General features: G+C 48.2%; 1 protein-coding gene across 2 annotated transcripts in view; it reads right to left on the minus strand.

The window, feature by feature from the left end:
* The window catches only part of ZNF277 (zinc finger protein 277), a 716,997-nt gene that overhangs the window by 24,007 nt on the left and 675,387 nt on the right, over window positions 1-17,603 (minus strand). For both annotated transcript variants that reach the window (XM_078674468.1, XM_078674475.1), the window contains exon 11: window positions 28-202. In XM_078674468.1, coding sequence (XP_078530594.1) covers window positions 28-202 — 175 coding nt within the window. The remainder of the gene's footprint in view (window positions 1-27; window positions 203-17,603) is intronic.

Genomic DNA, 17,603 nt, shown 5'->3' on the forward strand with positions numbered 1-17,603 from the left:
TGAGAACCAGAAACAACTGTCACTTACTGCGGTTGATCCCAGGTACATCGATCCGGAAGTAAAGTTATGTGTTTGGTCTCTTCCATATGGACTATTAGTTCGCCCTTTGAAGGGAATGTCTCTTGGCAGAAGTGACAGCGGCACATGTGGAATTCTCTTCTAATGAAATTCACTAACTTCACTTGCTGATAGAAATTTAACCCTGAAAAACGGAAGGCATAAGAGGGAAAATGAAAATAATTAATAGTGAAAACCTAAAGTATAACAGATGCAATAACAATACAGTATGTATCGTTTTCTTTTGAAGGTTCACTTTAGATGGACAACAGGAACATGTATGCGAAACAATGACATATATGAGCAACAATGTAAGCAACAACCTCATGGGGTTGTGGACTCTGCTGTTCCGATATGAGGAGGACCTGTATGCGGTGTCATCATGTCCTCCAGGCTGTATGCTGAAATATGAGAATCTCATCCGTGCAGGGTGCAGCAAGCTAGGGCAAGTGGAGTTGGGTGGATTGTGTTAGTTCACTGCCATGAATGCTTAAGTTGTATTTCCTTCTTTGATGTATATTAATGCTGAGTTTTATGGTGCCTAGCCTAAGTGTCTGCTAGGCGTGGGCATTTTATTGTTTGACTGGTTGGTTAGTAAAATGGATTTCTAATGTAAAGAGGGGAGATGTGTGCTTCAAGTGAGGATATCTAGGGTCTGGTGTTTGAGTCATGCTGTTCTCAGTTCTGTTCACACTAGGAATGCATCAGTCTTCTGTTGCATTATTATTATTATTTTTTTTGTTTGGAAATCTTTTTATTATGAAAACAGCTCCAAAACAGTACATATCAGTCAGCATCGGAGGTCCATTGACAAATGTAAACCAAGATTGACCATAACAACCCCTCCAAAACCCAGATTGGCCTTCATACAAGATCAAACCCCTGATGACACCCTCATGCAACAACTGAGGCAATGCCAATACCTCTGACTAAGGACTCCACTAGGCAATCAGCCATCCCCTCCCACCCTATCCCCCACCACCCCTTCCAAAACACACTCGTCTGCGTCTGCTGCAACAAATCATAAAGCGCAGCGGGGCTGTTGGCCACACCCCAACCCCACCACAGCGAGCCATATAGGAAGTACAGTGTCAATTAGCATATACCCCCTCAGTCCAGTGCAGACCCAGCTTGGGCTTCCGTCCAGTCCCCCCTATACCTCCTCCATGCCGCCCATATTTTCTCCCATTTCTTGGGGCATTCCCGGCTTTGATAAATAACCTTCTCCGCCCTCTGGGGTTGGGGGGGGGGCGGAGCTTGCTGGCAGCGACGATTGCCGCCTAATTCCTTAGCTCCGCCGGCACTAACACATATCCTACATAATCCTTGTCCAGAGCTGCAGATTTAACCTCCCGCCCACATCACCAGGCATCGAAGGGGAGCGGGACTCTGGCGGCCTCGGAGCGGCGCAAGCCTGAAACCGGAGAAAGTGTGCGCAGCTTTGTGAAGAGCTAGGCGGCGGTGGGCAGCAAGCCGCGGTCTATGGCAATCCTTTGATCCGGGCGACGTGCACGTACGTGCAGCTTCGGGGAGTGAGTCGGTCCCGGAGAGCGGACCCTGGGTCGCCGGACTCGGAGCACCCCCGGCGGGGACGCGCTCGGAGAAGCTCCAGTTTCGACTCGACTGGGACGGCGCTACCACAGTAAGCACACTAGGAGCCCCGAGTGGCAGGGAAAGTGCAGCGCCTGGTGTGTTGGCATCGACTATCCCACCACGATGGGAAAGGGGGACAAGATGCAAAGCAGACTCCCCTTTGCGCAAAGACGAGTGCAGGTACAGAGCCCTCCTACACAGCACAGGGAGGTTGAGCATCCGCAAGAGGAGCATGCGGCGGACTCCGACATCAAGTCCATGCTCCGCTCAATGGAACAGAGTCTGCAGTCCAGCATCTCTGCGCTGGGCACCAAAATGGATGCCATGTCGTATAGGATGGACCGCATGGCCGAACGCCTAGACAAACATGCTGAGAAGCACGACATGGCGGAGCGGAGAATAACGGAAGTCGAAGAGGCGCAGACAGAGCTGGACACGGCCCACAAGCGAGTGGAGAACCTGATGAGATCCCTCCAAGACAAGACTGAAGACTTGGAGGCGCGTTCACGTCGCTGTAACCTTCGCATCATGGCCCTGCCGGAGTCCACTCAGACCGGTAAGATGGAACTCTTTGTGGAGAGGCTGCTCACTACCCTCCTGGGTGAGGGGGTGTTCTCGACGATGTTCGTGGTGGAGCGGGCACACCGATCCCTGAGCCCTCAACCGCGACCGGGGATGCCCCCCCGCCCAATCATAGCGAAATTGCTCAACTACAGAGACAGGGACACGGCCTTCAGGCTGGCTAGAGCCAAAGCGGATCTACAATTTGAAGGATCAGCGATATCGATATTCCCGGATTTCACGGCTAGAGTGCAGGAAGCTCGGAAACACTTCGCCCCGCACAAGAAACGCCTCAGGGAACTAGGACTTGACTACGCGATGCTGTATCCTGCCAAACTGCGTGTTAACAAACAGGGTCATTCGCACATTTTCACGGACCCTAACGAACTGCAGAAGGCACTAAAGAGCTGGTCTAGAGAGAAGAGGAATGGAACGAGGATTGGCAGGTGGATGGTGACAATAGCCATTTAGATGAGCAGGAGTGAACGAGGCTTCGGCCAACTGCGGCAGAGTGGGCGTGCTGTGGACATTGGCTAGCTGATGTAAACTCCACCCAAGCTGCAGAGATGGTGATGGCTGCTCGGCCCACTCCGCGAACTGACAGACACCTTGCAGATAAGTAACGATGGTTCACAAGGGAATTGAATAGTACATTTGTGTTGTAGACTGAAAATACAAGTCAGAAGTGGACATGTACCCTTAAGGCCACTCTTAGAAGTATGAGGGTGGAATATGCTGCCGTTCGGGGGAGGGGGGAGGGAAAATGTATCCCTGAATGATAATTGGTGATGATATGCAGATGCTCTGATAATTACTCAGGAAGTGCCTGGCGGAGGGAGGAGGGGGCCTGACACAAAACTCGGAGAATATTGAGGTGCACGAACTGTCAGGCGACCTTGTCCCCCGAGCGCAATGCATTGTTGAAGTTCAAATCACCATGTTTGGTGGTATGATAAGGGGTTGGGATGGGAGGGCTGGGGACCGGCAAGGCCAAGTTGGGGTGGGTCTGCTGTGGGAGGTGGGAGGGGGGCCGAAGACTGTTTTTGGTGCACTGTTAGATTTATCGCCTGCTCCTACTGTCTGCGCTAGTCCTGCGCTACCTGTTGCCATACATAGATCTCACATACTGCTGCGATGTCTGCGACAAACAAGGTGTTGATAGAGAGAGAGATGGGGACACTCAGAGCAATGACGTGGAATGTGAGGGGACTGAATGATTACCGCAAACTTAGGAAGGTAGTGAACTATTTACAGCGCCATGACGTGGACCTGGCACTCATCCAAGAAACACACCTACCACTTACCAGTAAAATGCTCCGAAGCAGGGGGCTTGAGGGCAACATCACGGTGGCTGGATTCACGACACATTCTAGAGGGGTGCTGACATGGGTAAACCCTAAGGCCAAATTGGCATTGTCGTTGCTGCGGGCGGACCCAGATGGCAGGAATCTCATATCTAGATGCACGGGGAAGGGATACGTTCTCATTGTGGTAAATGTTTCTGGCCCTAATTTGGACTCCCCAGACTTTTATGACACTTTGGCTCAACACTGCCGGGCTTACGCTAACGCAAAGATGCTCTGAGGAGGAGACCTTAACTTAGTATTAAGCCCAGACCTGGATAGGTCATCTGGCTCGCCGCGTAAAATCTCGGCCGCGGCACTTAAGGTTCAATCGGAACTCATCACACTGGACCTAGGAGACGTGTGGAGAAGCAGGCACCCTGGGAGGGGGTGGTTCACCCACTATTCCGCTTATCACAACATTCATACTAGAATTGATTACTGGCTAATAACATCCACAATGGATAGATATGTCAGCTCCTGCATGGTACTGGCGCGCACCCTCTCTGATCACTCGCCACTTCTCTTGACCCTAGAGGCTCCTGCGAAAAGAATCCCTCCTTTCACATCGCGCTTCCCACCGTACTCTTTATTAGATGATCAGTTCAGGGGGGAGTTGGCTGAAGAAATAGAGAGGTACTTTGACACTAACATTGGGTCGGTTGATAGCTTCCACACAGTCTGGGAGGCATTTAAAGTGTACATCCGGGGCATTGCGATGTCGAAGCATTCGAGTGTCCTCAAGTCCATTCACCAGATATTACGACATTTAGAAACACAACTAGCAGGAATATAACGAAGAAGCAGATAGGGAGGTGCGGCACATGGGGAAGTATGCCCCAGCCCGGTCCTACGGCGAGGGGGACCGCCCCAGTTCCCTCCTGGCCCGGATTTTGAAAGACTCCAGGCGTGCACAGGTTATATCAGAGTTGGAAGCCGCAGACGGGACACTACTTACAGAGGAGGCTGAGATTGTAGACGAGTTTAAAACATATTACTAGGGGCTTTACACTTCCAAAACTGGGAATATGGAAGACGATATTGATGACTATCTGAGCCATATACAGCTCCCCTTTCTGAAGGATTCCGACCGGGAATTCCTGATGCAACCAATACATAAATCGCGGAGGCGCTGGCGAGCATGCGTTCGGGCAGCGCACCTGGGGCTGACGGGCTCACTGTTGGTTTTTATAAAGCGTTCAAGGATATTCTGCTTCCACACCTATCTATGCTGTTTGACGAAGTGTGTGTCGAGGGCAATATGCCACGATCAATGAGGGAAGCACTGATTGTAACTATCCTCAAACCAGACAAGCCCCCGACCTCATGTAGCTCTTACAGGCCGTTGTCCCTATTAAATGTGGATGCCAAGCTTTACGCCAAGGTGTTGGCGACGCGACTGGCACTGCTAGCCCCGGAGTTGGTAGCGCCGGAGCAGGCAGGGTTTGTGCCCGGAAGGAATCTCACCTATAACATTAGGACGGTACTGGGCACCATGCATCATGTCCGGCAGCACACGAAAGCAATCGCCATCTTCTTCGACATGGAAAAGGCCTTTGACTCAGTGGAATGGCCTTTCATGGTACGAGTCTTGTGGAGAATGGGGCTGGGCGAGCCATTCTTGCAGATGATGGGGGCGCTGTACTACCACCCCACGGCCCGACTCCGCATAGGAGATCGAGTATCTGACTCTTTTTCGATTAGCAGAGGCACCAGGCAAGGATGCCCGCTGTCGCCACTACTATACGCGTTGGTTGCTGAACCATTAGCATGCGCCCTTAGGGAGTATTATAGCCATGAGGGGATTAGCTTCCCAACGTACAAAATAGTCATATCAACGTACGCGGATGACACCTTGTTATACGTTCGAAACCCTGACATGAACCTCCCATCGGTGCTGAGGGAAGTTGTGCGCTTCGGGGCCCTCTCAGGTCTCAAGATAAATTGGGCAAAGTCTGTGGCGTTTCCACTGACTCCAAGCACGACACAATTCGACATGGAATATCCATTGCAATGGATGACAGAACCAGTCAGATATCTCGGTGTTATGCTACATACTGACTCGGAAACCCTTATACGCGAAAACTACGGTGCCTTGCACAACAAACTAGAAGATGAAATAGAGGCGTGGTGTAAACTGCCGTTGTCCTTGATGGGTAGAGTAGCCATCATGAAAATGGTGATTATTCCTAGATTGCTATTCCTATTTAACAATTTGCCGGTGGTGCTCTCGAAGGCTTTCTTCAAAAATCTGACACAACTCCTGATCAAATTAGCCTGGGGCAGCAAACAGCCCAGAGTGAAATGGACGACTCTCATGCTCCCTTACGAACTGGGAGGCCTCGGCGCCCCGGACATGGAATGATACTATAGAGTGGCTCAGGCTGCGCACTTGCACACGTGGATTCACGGACAAGAGGCGATTGCTCATGTCAGACTGGAACGCTTGTTTGCGGACCCACTGCCGCTACCTGCCATGGTCTTCCAACCGGTGGACCGCAGAGTTGGCATATTGGACTCGATCACAACCACCAACCATGCTTGGCAACCATGCTTGGCATGCACTGCGGCGAGCTCGCGACAGAGCATTACTGTATTCACCCCTAATGCCTATTGAATGGACATTGTGGCTGTCTCCCATAGCGGAGAGGGGAGTGGTATGGGCACTTCGCACTATGGGCATACACACTGCAGGCGCCTTGTTTCTTGAAGGCGTGGTAAAAACATGTGACCAAGCCGTGTCGACCCAAGAAAGGGCCTCTCTTCTACTCCGATTTCAATTTTACAGAGTCCGCAGTGCCTTGTTGGACCTCTTAGGCCCGGACTTGGCGGACCTCAGGAGATCCCGGAGCTCACATATGTTATTAAAACTTCTTCCCCCAGGAGACTGGTGGCAAACCTATACAGAATGGACAGAGAGCAAGGAGAGCAGCCGTTCTCTAAAGCTTGAATGGACTGGCAGAGAGATCTCCAGATCACGATAGATGATGGTATGTGGGCATATTGCTGCTCAAACACCAGGAAAATATCACTAAACGGCAGACACAGGCTGATTCATTTAAAATATTTACGAGTGTACTATACACCGGAGAGACTGCATAGGTACGGTCTTAGACAGCGATAGATGCCGCGCACCGCTGGCAGACTTTATGCATCTTGCTTGGTGGTGCCCCGGAATCCGCAAGTTCTGGGACGGAGTGTTTGCAGAAATTAGTTTAGTCATAGCCACGGACTTGTCGCCCGATCCGGCTTTGGCACTCCTGGGCCACTCCAGGGGCCTCCCGAAAGCCCTGCGACGACTGACTGATATGGGCATGCTGATGGCCAAACGTGTACTGGCAATGTGCTGGATGAGAGGGCCACTCCCGACCATGAAAAGATGGGCGCACGACATGCTATATTGCTGCACACAAACGGAGTGCTATAGTGCATTTCTTCCCCCTGTGAGCCGCCCCAAAAAATTTTGGGGTCTATAACAAGAATATCTGCGAGCGCGAAGTGCGGAAGGGGAGGCGAGTATGGAGGAGGGGGAGGCTCAGGCGCACTTATACGGCGCTGTCATGGTACCTGAGAATTAGATCACTTCTGCAGAGTAGTGGAACTCATAGAGGACATAGAGGCACATGGGTGGGTGTAGAGTAGAGCAGGTGTTTATAAATAGAGGGTGGGAGGGGTTAGGGGGGGGGAGAGGGACTGTTGGGGGTTTAGTTTTCTGAGTAGTTCACATGAGATACACAGAGTAGGCCTTCCACGATGTGTCAACTTGGGGCCTGGAGCGGCGAATATAGGCAGCGTTACGGATATCCGGACTCCACATACGGGAGGAGGGTGGAACGAATGACAACCTGTTGTTTATGCATATTCTCTTGAACTTGTGCCGGCGGACCCCCGGGATGTCGGCTAAATGGCTGTGTCAACCAGATATATGAGGGTATACAACTGAAGAGTTCGCTGCCGGCCCCCGGGTTGTGGCAACAAGCTGTGTAAAATGATGTACGGATGAATAAAGCTCTGTTTAAAACTTTAAAAAAACAAAACAAAAAAAAAACCTTCTCCGCCCTCTGACACCAATCTAAATCCCTCTCCCACTCTTGGTAACAAATCACTCCCCCATGACCTCGCTATATTTCTCTTTGCCACCATACTTGCCAGGGCCATCCATGTCTTGTCCCATTTTGGCCATATGACGTCACCCGTCACCCCCAGGACGTGCCAGCGGGCCTCCAGCGGTACCTCTGCCCCACCACCTCCTCCATTACGCCCGTCAGTCTGACCCAGTATGCCCGAATTTTGGTGCACTCCCATAAAATATGGAAGAAAGTGCCTTCCTCTCCACATCCCCGTAGACAAAATCTAAAAGAGACGTATCCCATCCTATACTGCACCGTACGTGCAGTATATGACCTGTGCAGAATACGCAACTGAACCAGTCTGAATCTGGCACGAATTGCCACCTCTTGGGGACACTGCAGGGCCTCACCCCAATCGTCCTCTTCCAATAGCCCAATATCCGATTCCCACTTTTCCCGCAGGGGCCCCAGTGGGTCCGGGAGGTTGTTTATAAGCTTTTTATAAGTGAGTGAAATAGCTTTATCAATCATGGGGTTCAGCAGCAGCCCTTCAAGTGGGGCGTATTCAGGTAGTTGGTCACCCTGGCTCATGTGTGTGTATATGGCGTGCCTCAGTTGTTGATAGTGTAAGTATTCCCCGTTTCCCATTTGAAAGTCCGCCTGCAGGGTCGCGAAGTCCCCCCCCCCCCCTTCCACACATCCCCCAGTACCTCAATACCGATCAAACTCCATCGGCGCGGCCCCTTCAGTTTCGCCACCCCCGGGAGGAAATTGCCAGCCCATAATGGCGTGTGCTCTGAGAGTTTTGCCTCCCAGCCCAGTAGCTTCGTCGCTCGCTTCCACACCCCCACCACCACTGCCGTTTGAGGCGGCAAGGCCCGAGGGCTCCTACACTTAGAATAAAGAGCCGCCAAATAGTTACCATCACCTAGGACCATGCGGTCTACCCTGTATGCCGGCTCCTCCTAGCGGGCAAATACCCATCCATTGATATTGACCAGTTGCGACGCCCAGAAGTATAGGCGGATGTCCGGGAACGCTAATCCTCCCTCATATGACCCCCGTTGCAGTTTCCGAAGTGCAATCCTTGGACTGCCACCACTCCACAATAAGGAGCGCTGTTCTGACTCTATTGTTCTGAAGATCTGATCTGGGACGGGAAAGTGCGAGCTCTGCAAGATGTATAACAGCCGAGGGAGGGACATCATCTTAAATAAAACAGCGCGCCCCATCAGGGAGAGTGGAAGAGTCCTCCAGTGTTCACATCTCCGTGAAATCGTTCCAGTTGCGCCGTCACATTCAATCGTAGAAACTCCGTGGCCGATGTCGTGACCCTGATGCCCAGGTACCGGAAGACCTCTCGCCAAACTAGGCCCCTGCAATCCTCAGTTAGCTGCGGCTGTGGCCCCACTAGGGTATGCCCCAGAGACTTGTCCCAATTGACGCGGTATCCAGAGTACTCCCCGAACGTCTGTAGAATGGCCATCAGCCTCTGAATAGAGATAGCCGGCGCTGCACATACAATAAGATATCATCAGCATAGAGCGATATCCGTTCCTCCCAACCTCCACCTAAATCAATGCCCCAGACCCCTGGGTCCATCCGAATCCAGTGAGCCAATGGTTCCAGCGCCAAGGCGCAGAGGGTTAGGGAAAGGGGACATCCCTGCCTCGTGCCCCGCCCCAGCCGGAACTCTCTTGAAAGAGCACCATTGATTCGAACCCTCGCAAGCGGGTCCGTATACAGCAACTTTACCCAGGACTGGAAACTGTTCCCAAAGCCAAGTCTTTCCAGAACCACATAGATATACTGCCATTCCACACTGTCAAAAGCCATGTGGGCATCAAGGGATAACGGGGCCGCCGGCACCCCAGGACGCCCGACCACCGTCTGCATGACGCCAACCAGTCGCCGTAGATTAAGCCGCATATTTCTATGTGGTATAAAGCCCGACTGATCCGGGTGAACCAGAGACTGGATAACCGCCCCATGTCTCGTGGCCAGAATCTTCCCTAGGATTTTGGTTTCGTAGTTAAGGAGGAAGATTGGCCTGTAGGAACTGCACAATTCCCGTGGTTTGCCCGTCTTATGTATGACCACAATCGTTGCTGACCGCAGATCCCTTATTTCAGAGACATGGGTCCTTAGACAAAGAAACATTTAAGGAAAATGAATATAGACCAAAATGGAACTATACTTTTGGGGAAATGTCCAGCCGGACAATTTATTACCATAATAAAATATAGTCATAAAACAATGAAACACTGCGTGTGATAGAAGCGGGACACCAGCCGATGTCCGACTAACACACTGAGAGAACATACATAAGAAGGAAGTAGTAGGCAATAGCAGGTCATCTGATTATTGTAAATCATACAACAGACAATCTATAACATACACATATGCATGAAAAGTATATATCAACTATGCATTTAGTGCATTCAGGTCGACGACGTTTCGAACCACAAACAATATCGGTTCATCCTCAGGACAAAGGGTAATTGCCTTAAGAGTACACATTTGCAGTAGTCCCACTTATATAGAGATCAATATGCCATACCATGAAAGAAAGATAAAAGGGAAACATAAAAAGAATGAAACATGTCAGTATATCATTGGTACACCTACGTATACACTGCATGACTCATACCATGCCACAGTGTCGATGGCAGCGAAGTGTAATACATGCTGAATACAGGCAGTGTACATGACGGTAGGAGCAAGGCTAGTGGCGCAACGTCCCATTGGTGAAAATTGGTGACTCCGACTGGCTCAGGAGAGGGTGAAACAATTATACATGATTATGCAGAGAATAAATAGTCACAAGAGTGGAGGACTGTGGCAGTGCGTTCCGGTGCTTGGGGGGGGGGTGTGAAACAGTGAGCAAGGGAGCGCAAGTGTCAAGATCTGTAGTGACAAAGATAAGTAGCTTACCGATTGAATGATACTAAAAAAGGTGGGGAGGGTTCAGCCCAAGAAACAATATTCGACAGTATTCTGTGGGAGAATGTATACGGTCAGTGAGGCCGATCTGATAAAAACAAGCTAATGGCCGTGAAAATCGGCAAGGAGCCTTACCATGGAGAGTGTCCAAGGGTTGGCTGAAATCTGTGGGGGGAGGAAAAGGGATATGGTGAAGTGGAAAGATATTACAAAATATTGAAGCAAAGGTGCTTCACTGTTAAAGCTTACCACCAGGGAAAATGCCCTCGTTGTCAGGGTCTGTTGAAACAGAAAATGAGCGAGCGGCGTTAATGCCGATAAACCTCGGAAAAACAAAAAGGAACCAAGCCAGGAGGCGGGAGTAGTCTTACCTGGCAATGCAGTCGGCAAGTCCACAATGGGAGTCCTTGCAGGCACGAAAATACAGCGCAGCGTCTAATCGGACCGATAGACGCGATGTAGTGAACCTATGTGGTCACGTGGGGACTGGGGACCAATCGGCACAGAGTGAAAGCTGTCGGCCACTTTGGATTGGGTACACATTAAGAAAGTGAAAAGCGTCGTGAGTGTACTACGGTCGGACACTACGTGATATGAAAGAAAAACGAGTGAAAAACGGGCTTTACATAATAATCACAGCAGTCATGCAGTTACAAAGATACAGGGACAATTAACACATCAATGCCAGAAATTAACAACTCCTAAGGAAATATCCAGTTAATGACATACAATTAGTGCAACGAATTTATAAGTAAACCAGTCAGAGTATCCTGGGAAAAAGTAGTTTCAGAGTCTGAAAGAGATACATCTCAAAGTTCCATATACTGATGCCTAAATCAAAGAGGTCCAATCCTCAGTCCGATTGAGGCCAGTGCGCAGACTTTTTGTCTTCAGTATCCAACGTAGTTCCTCTTTGTTCAACAGCTGCTGTAAGTTGCCTCCGCGGCTAGGAAGTTTTACCAAAGAGATGATAGTCCATTTGAAGTCCATTTCCGTGTGGGTTTGTTCAATGAAATGATGCACAAGGGGGGCATTAGCAGTCTTGCATCGTATTCTGCTCCGATGTTGGCACATTCTTGTGTAGATAGCATTTGTGCTGTTACAGTTAGAGAATTCCTTGCGTTCATACTTGATGTCATTGTGCATGAATTCCTTGCCCTCTATAGTACTGTCACACATGGAACAGTTACCACATCTGGCATGCCCAGTGAGTCTTGGTAGTCCCCAGAGTGTATCAATTGTGGTCATTTGTTCAGAAGTGGGTAATGCTGCGTGTACCAAATAGTCTTTCAGATTCTTTGACTTTTTAAAGGCAAACAGAGGTCTGTCTAGTTGGAGTTGGTCAGCATTCAGCACGGGCCAGTGTTTTTTAATGCTCTTGGTGAGGGAATTGGATACTGGGGAAAAGGTGGTCACACAAACCAGACGGTTCTGTGCTTTTTTGGGTTTAGGTTCCAACAGTACTTCCCTTGGGCAAAACCACGCTCGTTTTAGAGAAGTTTTTATCAATCTACGAGGATAGCCTCGGGCGTTAAGTTTGGCGCTAAGTAATTGTGCTTCCTTAAAGTAATCCTCTTTTAGATAACAATTTCTTCTCAACCTTAAGAATTGTGAATAAGGGAGGGAATCACGAAGCGATCTCGGATGGTTACTCTTGTAACACAACTGAGTATTGCGCTCTGTGGGTTTTCTATAGAGGCTGGTGATGAGGACGCCTTCTCTTTCTTGTATGTTAAGGTCTAGGAAGGGAATGCTATTGTGGCTTGTAGTTAAAGTGTACGTAAGACCACTGCAGTTGGAATTTAGCCAATGTAAAAATTGGGGTAGTAGGTCCTCGGAATCATTCCAGATCATAAAAATGTCGTCAATGAAACTACTCTGTGTGTATTTTTTGTGCATCTTTCTGGGTATGCACGAGGGACTGACCAAAAAGGTTCTAGATCAGTTACCACAATTCCTTGGGGATATGAGGGAATCTGGTTGTGACATCTATAATTCCCTCATCGATCGCTAGGTTGAATTCGGCTGATCTGGTACAGTATTTGGGTGTCCCCTTCCTTCCTTTCTGTGGCAATCTCTCCTGAAGCTTCGCGCTCAGGTGAGAGGATTTCTGTCACACGTATTGGAGTGCTGCACACCAGCAATAGGGTATAACTATATGCTTCCAATGATAGTTCTTCCAAAAATTCCTAAAGGGGCTGCTTGTTGTCATTACTTTTGCTGGGGAGAGTCATGGAGCGACACCACAGGGGGAAACTACAATTCCCATCATCCCTTGCTGCCTGTTGGTGCTGGCTTTGTGCTTGACAGCGCACCACAGTTCTGCGGTTGGCAGGCTGCTTGTTATCAATACTTTAGCTGGGGAGAACCGTGGAGTGATATCGCATGGGGAAACTACCTTCCCTGTCATCCCCTGCTGCTTTTTGGTGCCCGCTTCATGCTAAAAGTGTGCTGCAGTCCAACCGTTGGTGGGCTGCTGGTTGTCATTACTTTTGCCGTGGAGAGCCGTGGAAAGAGACTGCTGGGGGAAACTACAATACCCGTCATCCCTTGCTGCCTCTTTCACACAAAAGTGTGCTGCAGTGCCGCCACTCGTGGGCTAATCCCAGGCCAAGGGTTAATTCTGGGGCAAAGGCAGGCCTGTCGGAATCCAGAGAAGGTTGGGCAATACTTCTAATGTTTTGTACTTGAAGGTACTTTCTTCTGCCCGATATCATTGTGGCTGTCTTCATATATATCCTTGGACTGACAAATGTTGATGATTTTTAATCCTTTGGCAGGGAGTGGTTTGTTACATATAATATATTACACTCCATTCTATAACAGGGCCTGGGGAACACCCGATAGGCACACCTTTCCTTGCACTACTATAACAATTCTACGTATCTATTAGGTTTTTATGTGACTTTTTGTTTTTTTTCCTCTTGATCAAATCATGGGTAAAAGAAAGGCGGTGGAGATGGTGACTGTCTTTACTTGAACAAATAAACCTAAAAAAACAAACAATATCAGGGGGCAATTGTATTATCGATCTATCAATGGTTTATTGGTCGAGTGTGAAGAACTGCTTAGCTCCGATCGTAACCAGCACCCCCTGTCTCGCCTTCTCCTCATCAAAATCCTGAGCAAAAATGCATTCCAAGCATGTTTAGCAAACCGAAGAACCAATCTGTACTAGCATCTCCATCAGGAGCCTCAGATAGATCCAATCATTTGGCTGCAATTCTTCCATTCTTTTCTGGTCTCCTTGAGGAGGCCCTGCCGTTCAGTCATTGTTTTTCTCCATTACTTGAGTTGCATGAAGAGCATTCTTCTTCCCTTAACCCTGCAGGTTTCTATCACTTTAGTCGTCCCAATTGTCTCTCTTGGTGCTAATATGGCTAGTTGTACCTCTAAGATTATGAAACTGAAGGCCAAGATAGGGGAGCTCAAACTAATTATTTGCCAGATGTCGGATGTATTAAATCAACTTTTGGGGGGATAGGTATGTCTACTAGTCAAGTGTATAGTCAGCCCCAAGCTTGTATTTCTTCTGTCCAACAATCTAGGTTCCCCTGGGACTCTACTCGTTCATGCACGCGTACGGGTGCAGGTCATGGGCGATAGGGGGACTTTACTAGACCTCGGTCCACTTTTAGCCTTGCTCAAATTTCGAATCAGACTAGGTCCACGGTCACGAGTCCTGCACAGTTCCCTAGCATTGCTGGAACTGTTAATTCTAATAGTTCTCAGGCTGCTAGGGGCTGGAGCCAAAAACCTCTCTTCAAGTATGCACAACGGTGTAATTTAGTAAAAAATAAAATCACAATGAACAAGGTCATATTACTACCCATCATTCTGAGATATGAAGCAGAGGATTCCCTTATAAATAGAGTGATCCATTGGATCAGGCCTGTCAAGGGGTGCTGTTCAGTCATTCGTGATGACATCATCAATGCCTGAAGGAATCCCTCAAATAACCCAATGTATGACTAAATGAGTTTACTTTAAGGGATGAGGGGTTAGGCTACAACCTGGTGGCTCTTGATATAAGATCCAGTCCTTCAAATTACTCTCCTATTCAGTAAATAGTGTTGGCCAGGTAAGGATCTACACTCTACCTCACAGAGTAGGGGGAGATTGCTATCAACTTTGGGTGAGGTGGACCTGCTTATGTTTTTTAACCAAAATCCCATTAATTCAATGTGTGTAACATTAACAGATTATAGTAGACTGCCCTTGGTAGTGTTTGCCAATGCCAATCTCCCTTATTTCATATAAGTTCCTTAGAGGCTTTGCATGCTAAAGAGTTACCTAATAACCATCAACTACCGGGCATACCTTGCATCATTACTACTCTGCCAGTCATAAAAATTGAACATGCCTGTTGAAACTTTGACTTCACAGAAATATACCTTACGTATTTCTTCTACTGTTTTGAGGCTCCCTCTGACTAATATAATATCTTGGAATGTGGCTGGCCACAATTCGAAATTGGCCCTACCAGATTGGAATAAATTCATAGAAGAGCAGGATTATATGCTTGCTCCAATAGATATTGAGTAGAGACTCTGTCTATAAACCTGCCTATCTCAACTACTACATGCCATCAAAACCGCGTTTATTTGGAAGAGTCTCTGGAGGTTTAACCACTTGGGTCAAGCCTCTCTTGCCTGTAATCTCACCCAGCTAGATATTGATTTTTTATACATTTTGGGGATTCTACTAATGCTTAACAACAATGTCCGTGATGGTCTTGCATCGAAATCTGTGCAAGCCCTAGAGGTTTATCTAGAAGGACAATACCCCCAATACCACCTCATATTAGCGGGGGAATTTATTATCACCTTTGTGCCCTTTTATAATGATGATGTTCCGCTAACACCACTAGGAGGATGAGAACTGGGGAGTCCCTTTGCTGGAAATTGCTCCAATCAAAAGATGGACCCAGGCTGCTATTCAATTGAAGGTCTTCACAGTCGAACTAGTGGTAGAACTAAAGTAGATTCTAGAGAAGCATTTACATTTAACAAACCTAACCATACTAGTCGTGTCAGCTATATTTTGGTTGATTTGAGACTGTGGTCACTTGTTAAGACGTGGTTATCATGCACAGGGTTGTGAGCGGTCATACACCGCTATCCCGCTCAATGATAACTTTCTGTACCAGCCCCCACTCTGGTTGTTGTCCCCCTTCTTTAACCAGGGATTTTGAACCTCCATCTGACAAGCGTCATTTGAAATTGCACAAATAGCTGCCCACCTGGATATTTTGACTGCAATAAGTCAGGATTTGCAGGACACGTCTGCTAAAATTGACGATGGTTGCCCTATTGATGAGGGTTACAAGGATATTAGTTCTTTACATAGTAACTTATTCCAGCATATTTTAATATATTTCACAATTCCTGTCACAAAACTTAAAAACACAGTTACCAAATCTAGTTCTTGGTACAATGGGGAATGCAGATGGCTTAAAAGCCTATTGATGTAGGCCATTAAGGTCAAAGATGTAGGCAAAATTTGTATCTGTAGGAATGAGTATAAAAAGTACATGGGTAATGCAAAAAGGGTCTGGGATGACCAGAGGTGGCAGGATCTTACAGATGCTTCCTCATCTAGGGACTCAACCAAATTTTGGGCACTGGTATCGAAATGCGGCAATCCTGCTGCTTTGAAACCCAATAACTATGTTTCTCCATCAGAGTGGTTTGACCACTTCAATAACCTCTATTTTGATGACTCTACGAGTACTGATGAGGACTTGCCTCTGTCTCTTCCCCCTTCGAGTAAGGACATTCCTTTGTTTGATATGTTCAATATATTAGATTATTTTAATGCTATTTTAAGAGGTAGGGCGGCCGGCCTGAATGGCATCCCTGCAATTTTTCTTCACAACATTGAAGCATGGGCTAAATGAGTAAGTTACTTACCTTCGGTAATAATATATCTGGTAGAGACATATTCTAGTTGTAGATTCCTTACCTTAAAATTTCCCCCAGGCATCAGCCTAGATCTGGAGCTTTTTCATTAGCAGTAGCCTTGTGCATCGGTAGGTTGTGTTGGTTAGCTCCACGTCCTTCATCTGCGTCATGCGTGCCAGAAATTACATTGCGGAACCTACATGGACGCAACGCGGTCACGCTGACATCAATTCTTAACACGACTCTCCATGCCACAAGCGCAGAGCCATGAAAGACACTAACCAGTGGGGCATAAAAAATAGGGCCCTTTAGGGGAGTTCCTATCCCTAGACATCAGTCCGTGGAGCAGGGAGGAAGGGTGAGGGGGTAAGGAATCTACATGTAGAATATGTCTCTACCAGATACATCGTTACTGAAACTTACTCATCTGATAGAGACTTCTAGTTGTAGATTCCTTACCTTAGAATAGATACCCCAGCATTACCCACTCCGGAGGAGGGACTGTACACCAAGATCACACAAGGAAGTCCTACAGGACCGAACAGGCAAAGTACCCATCCCTCCGGACTTGGCTGTCCAGGCAGTAGTATCTGGTAAACATGCGCAGATATGCCCATGTTGCCACCAGACAGACATCCAGCACTGGGACTCCACATGCTAACACAGTGGTTGCCGCTGTTGCTCTGGTAGAGTGAGCATGTAACTCCACAGGAGGTTCTTTCTTTGCCAAAGCATAGCACAATTTAATGGAGAGCACAACCCATTGAAAGATAGTCCTTTTCTGCACGACCCGACCTTTCATAGCACCCACATAGCCAATAATGAGCTGATCGCCCACCTGGAAGTCTTTGGTATGATCAAGATAGAGAGACAACACATGTGTTGGGTCCAGGTGGTGGAGTCTCTCCTCTTCCTTGGAGGGAAGCAGGGGTGGGTAAAAGGTGGACAAGGTAATGGATTGTCCCACATGAAAGGGCGTGACCACTTTAGGGAGGAACAAAGCTTTTGTTCGAAGCACCACTTTATCTGGATGGACAAACAGATAGGAAGGCTTATAGAGCTTGGAGCTCGCTAACTCTGCAAGCAGAAGAGATGGCAAGTATGAAAGCAATCTTGGGGGTTAGAAGTCTGAA

The sequence above is a fragment of the Lissotriton helveticus genome, chromosome 1_1, assembly GCF_964261635.1.
Source record: "Lissotriton helveticus chromosome 1_1, aLisHel1.1, whole genome shotgun sequence".
NCBI lineage: Eukaryota > Metazoa > Chordata > Amphibia > Caudata > Salamandridae > Lissotriton > Lissotriton helveticus.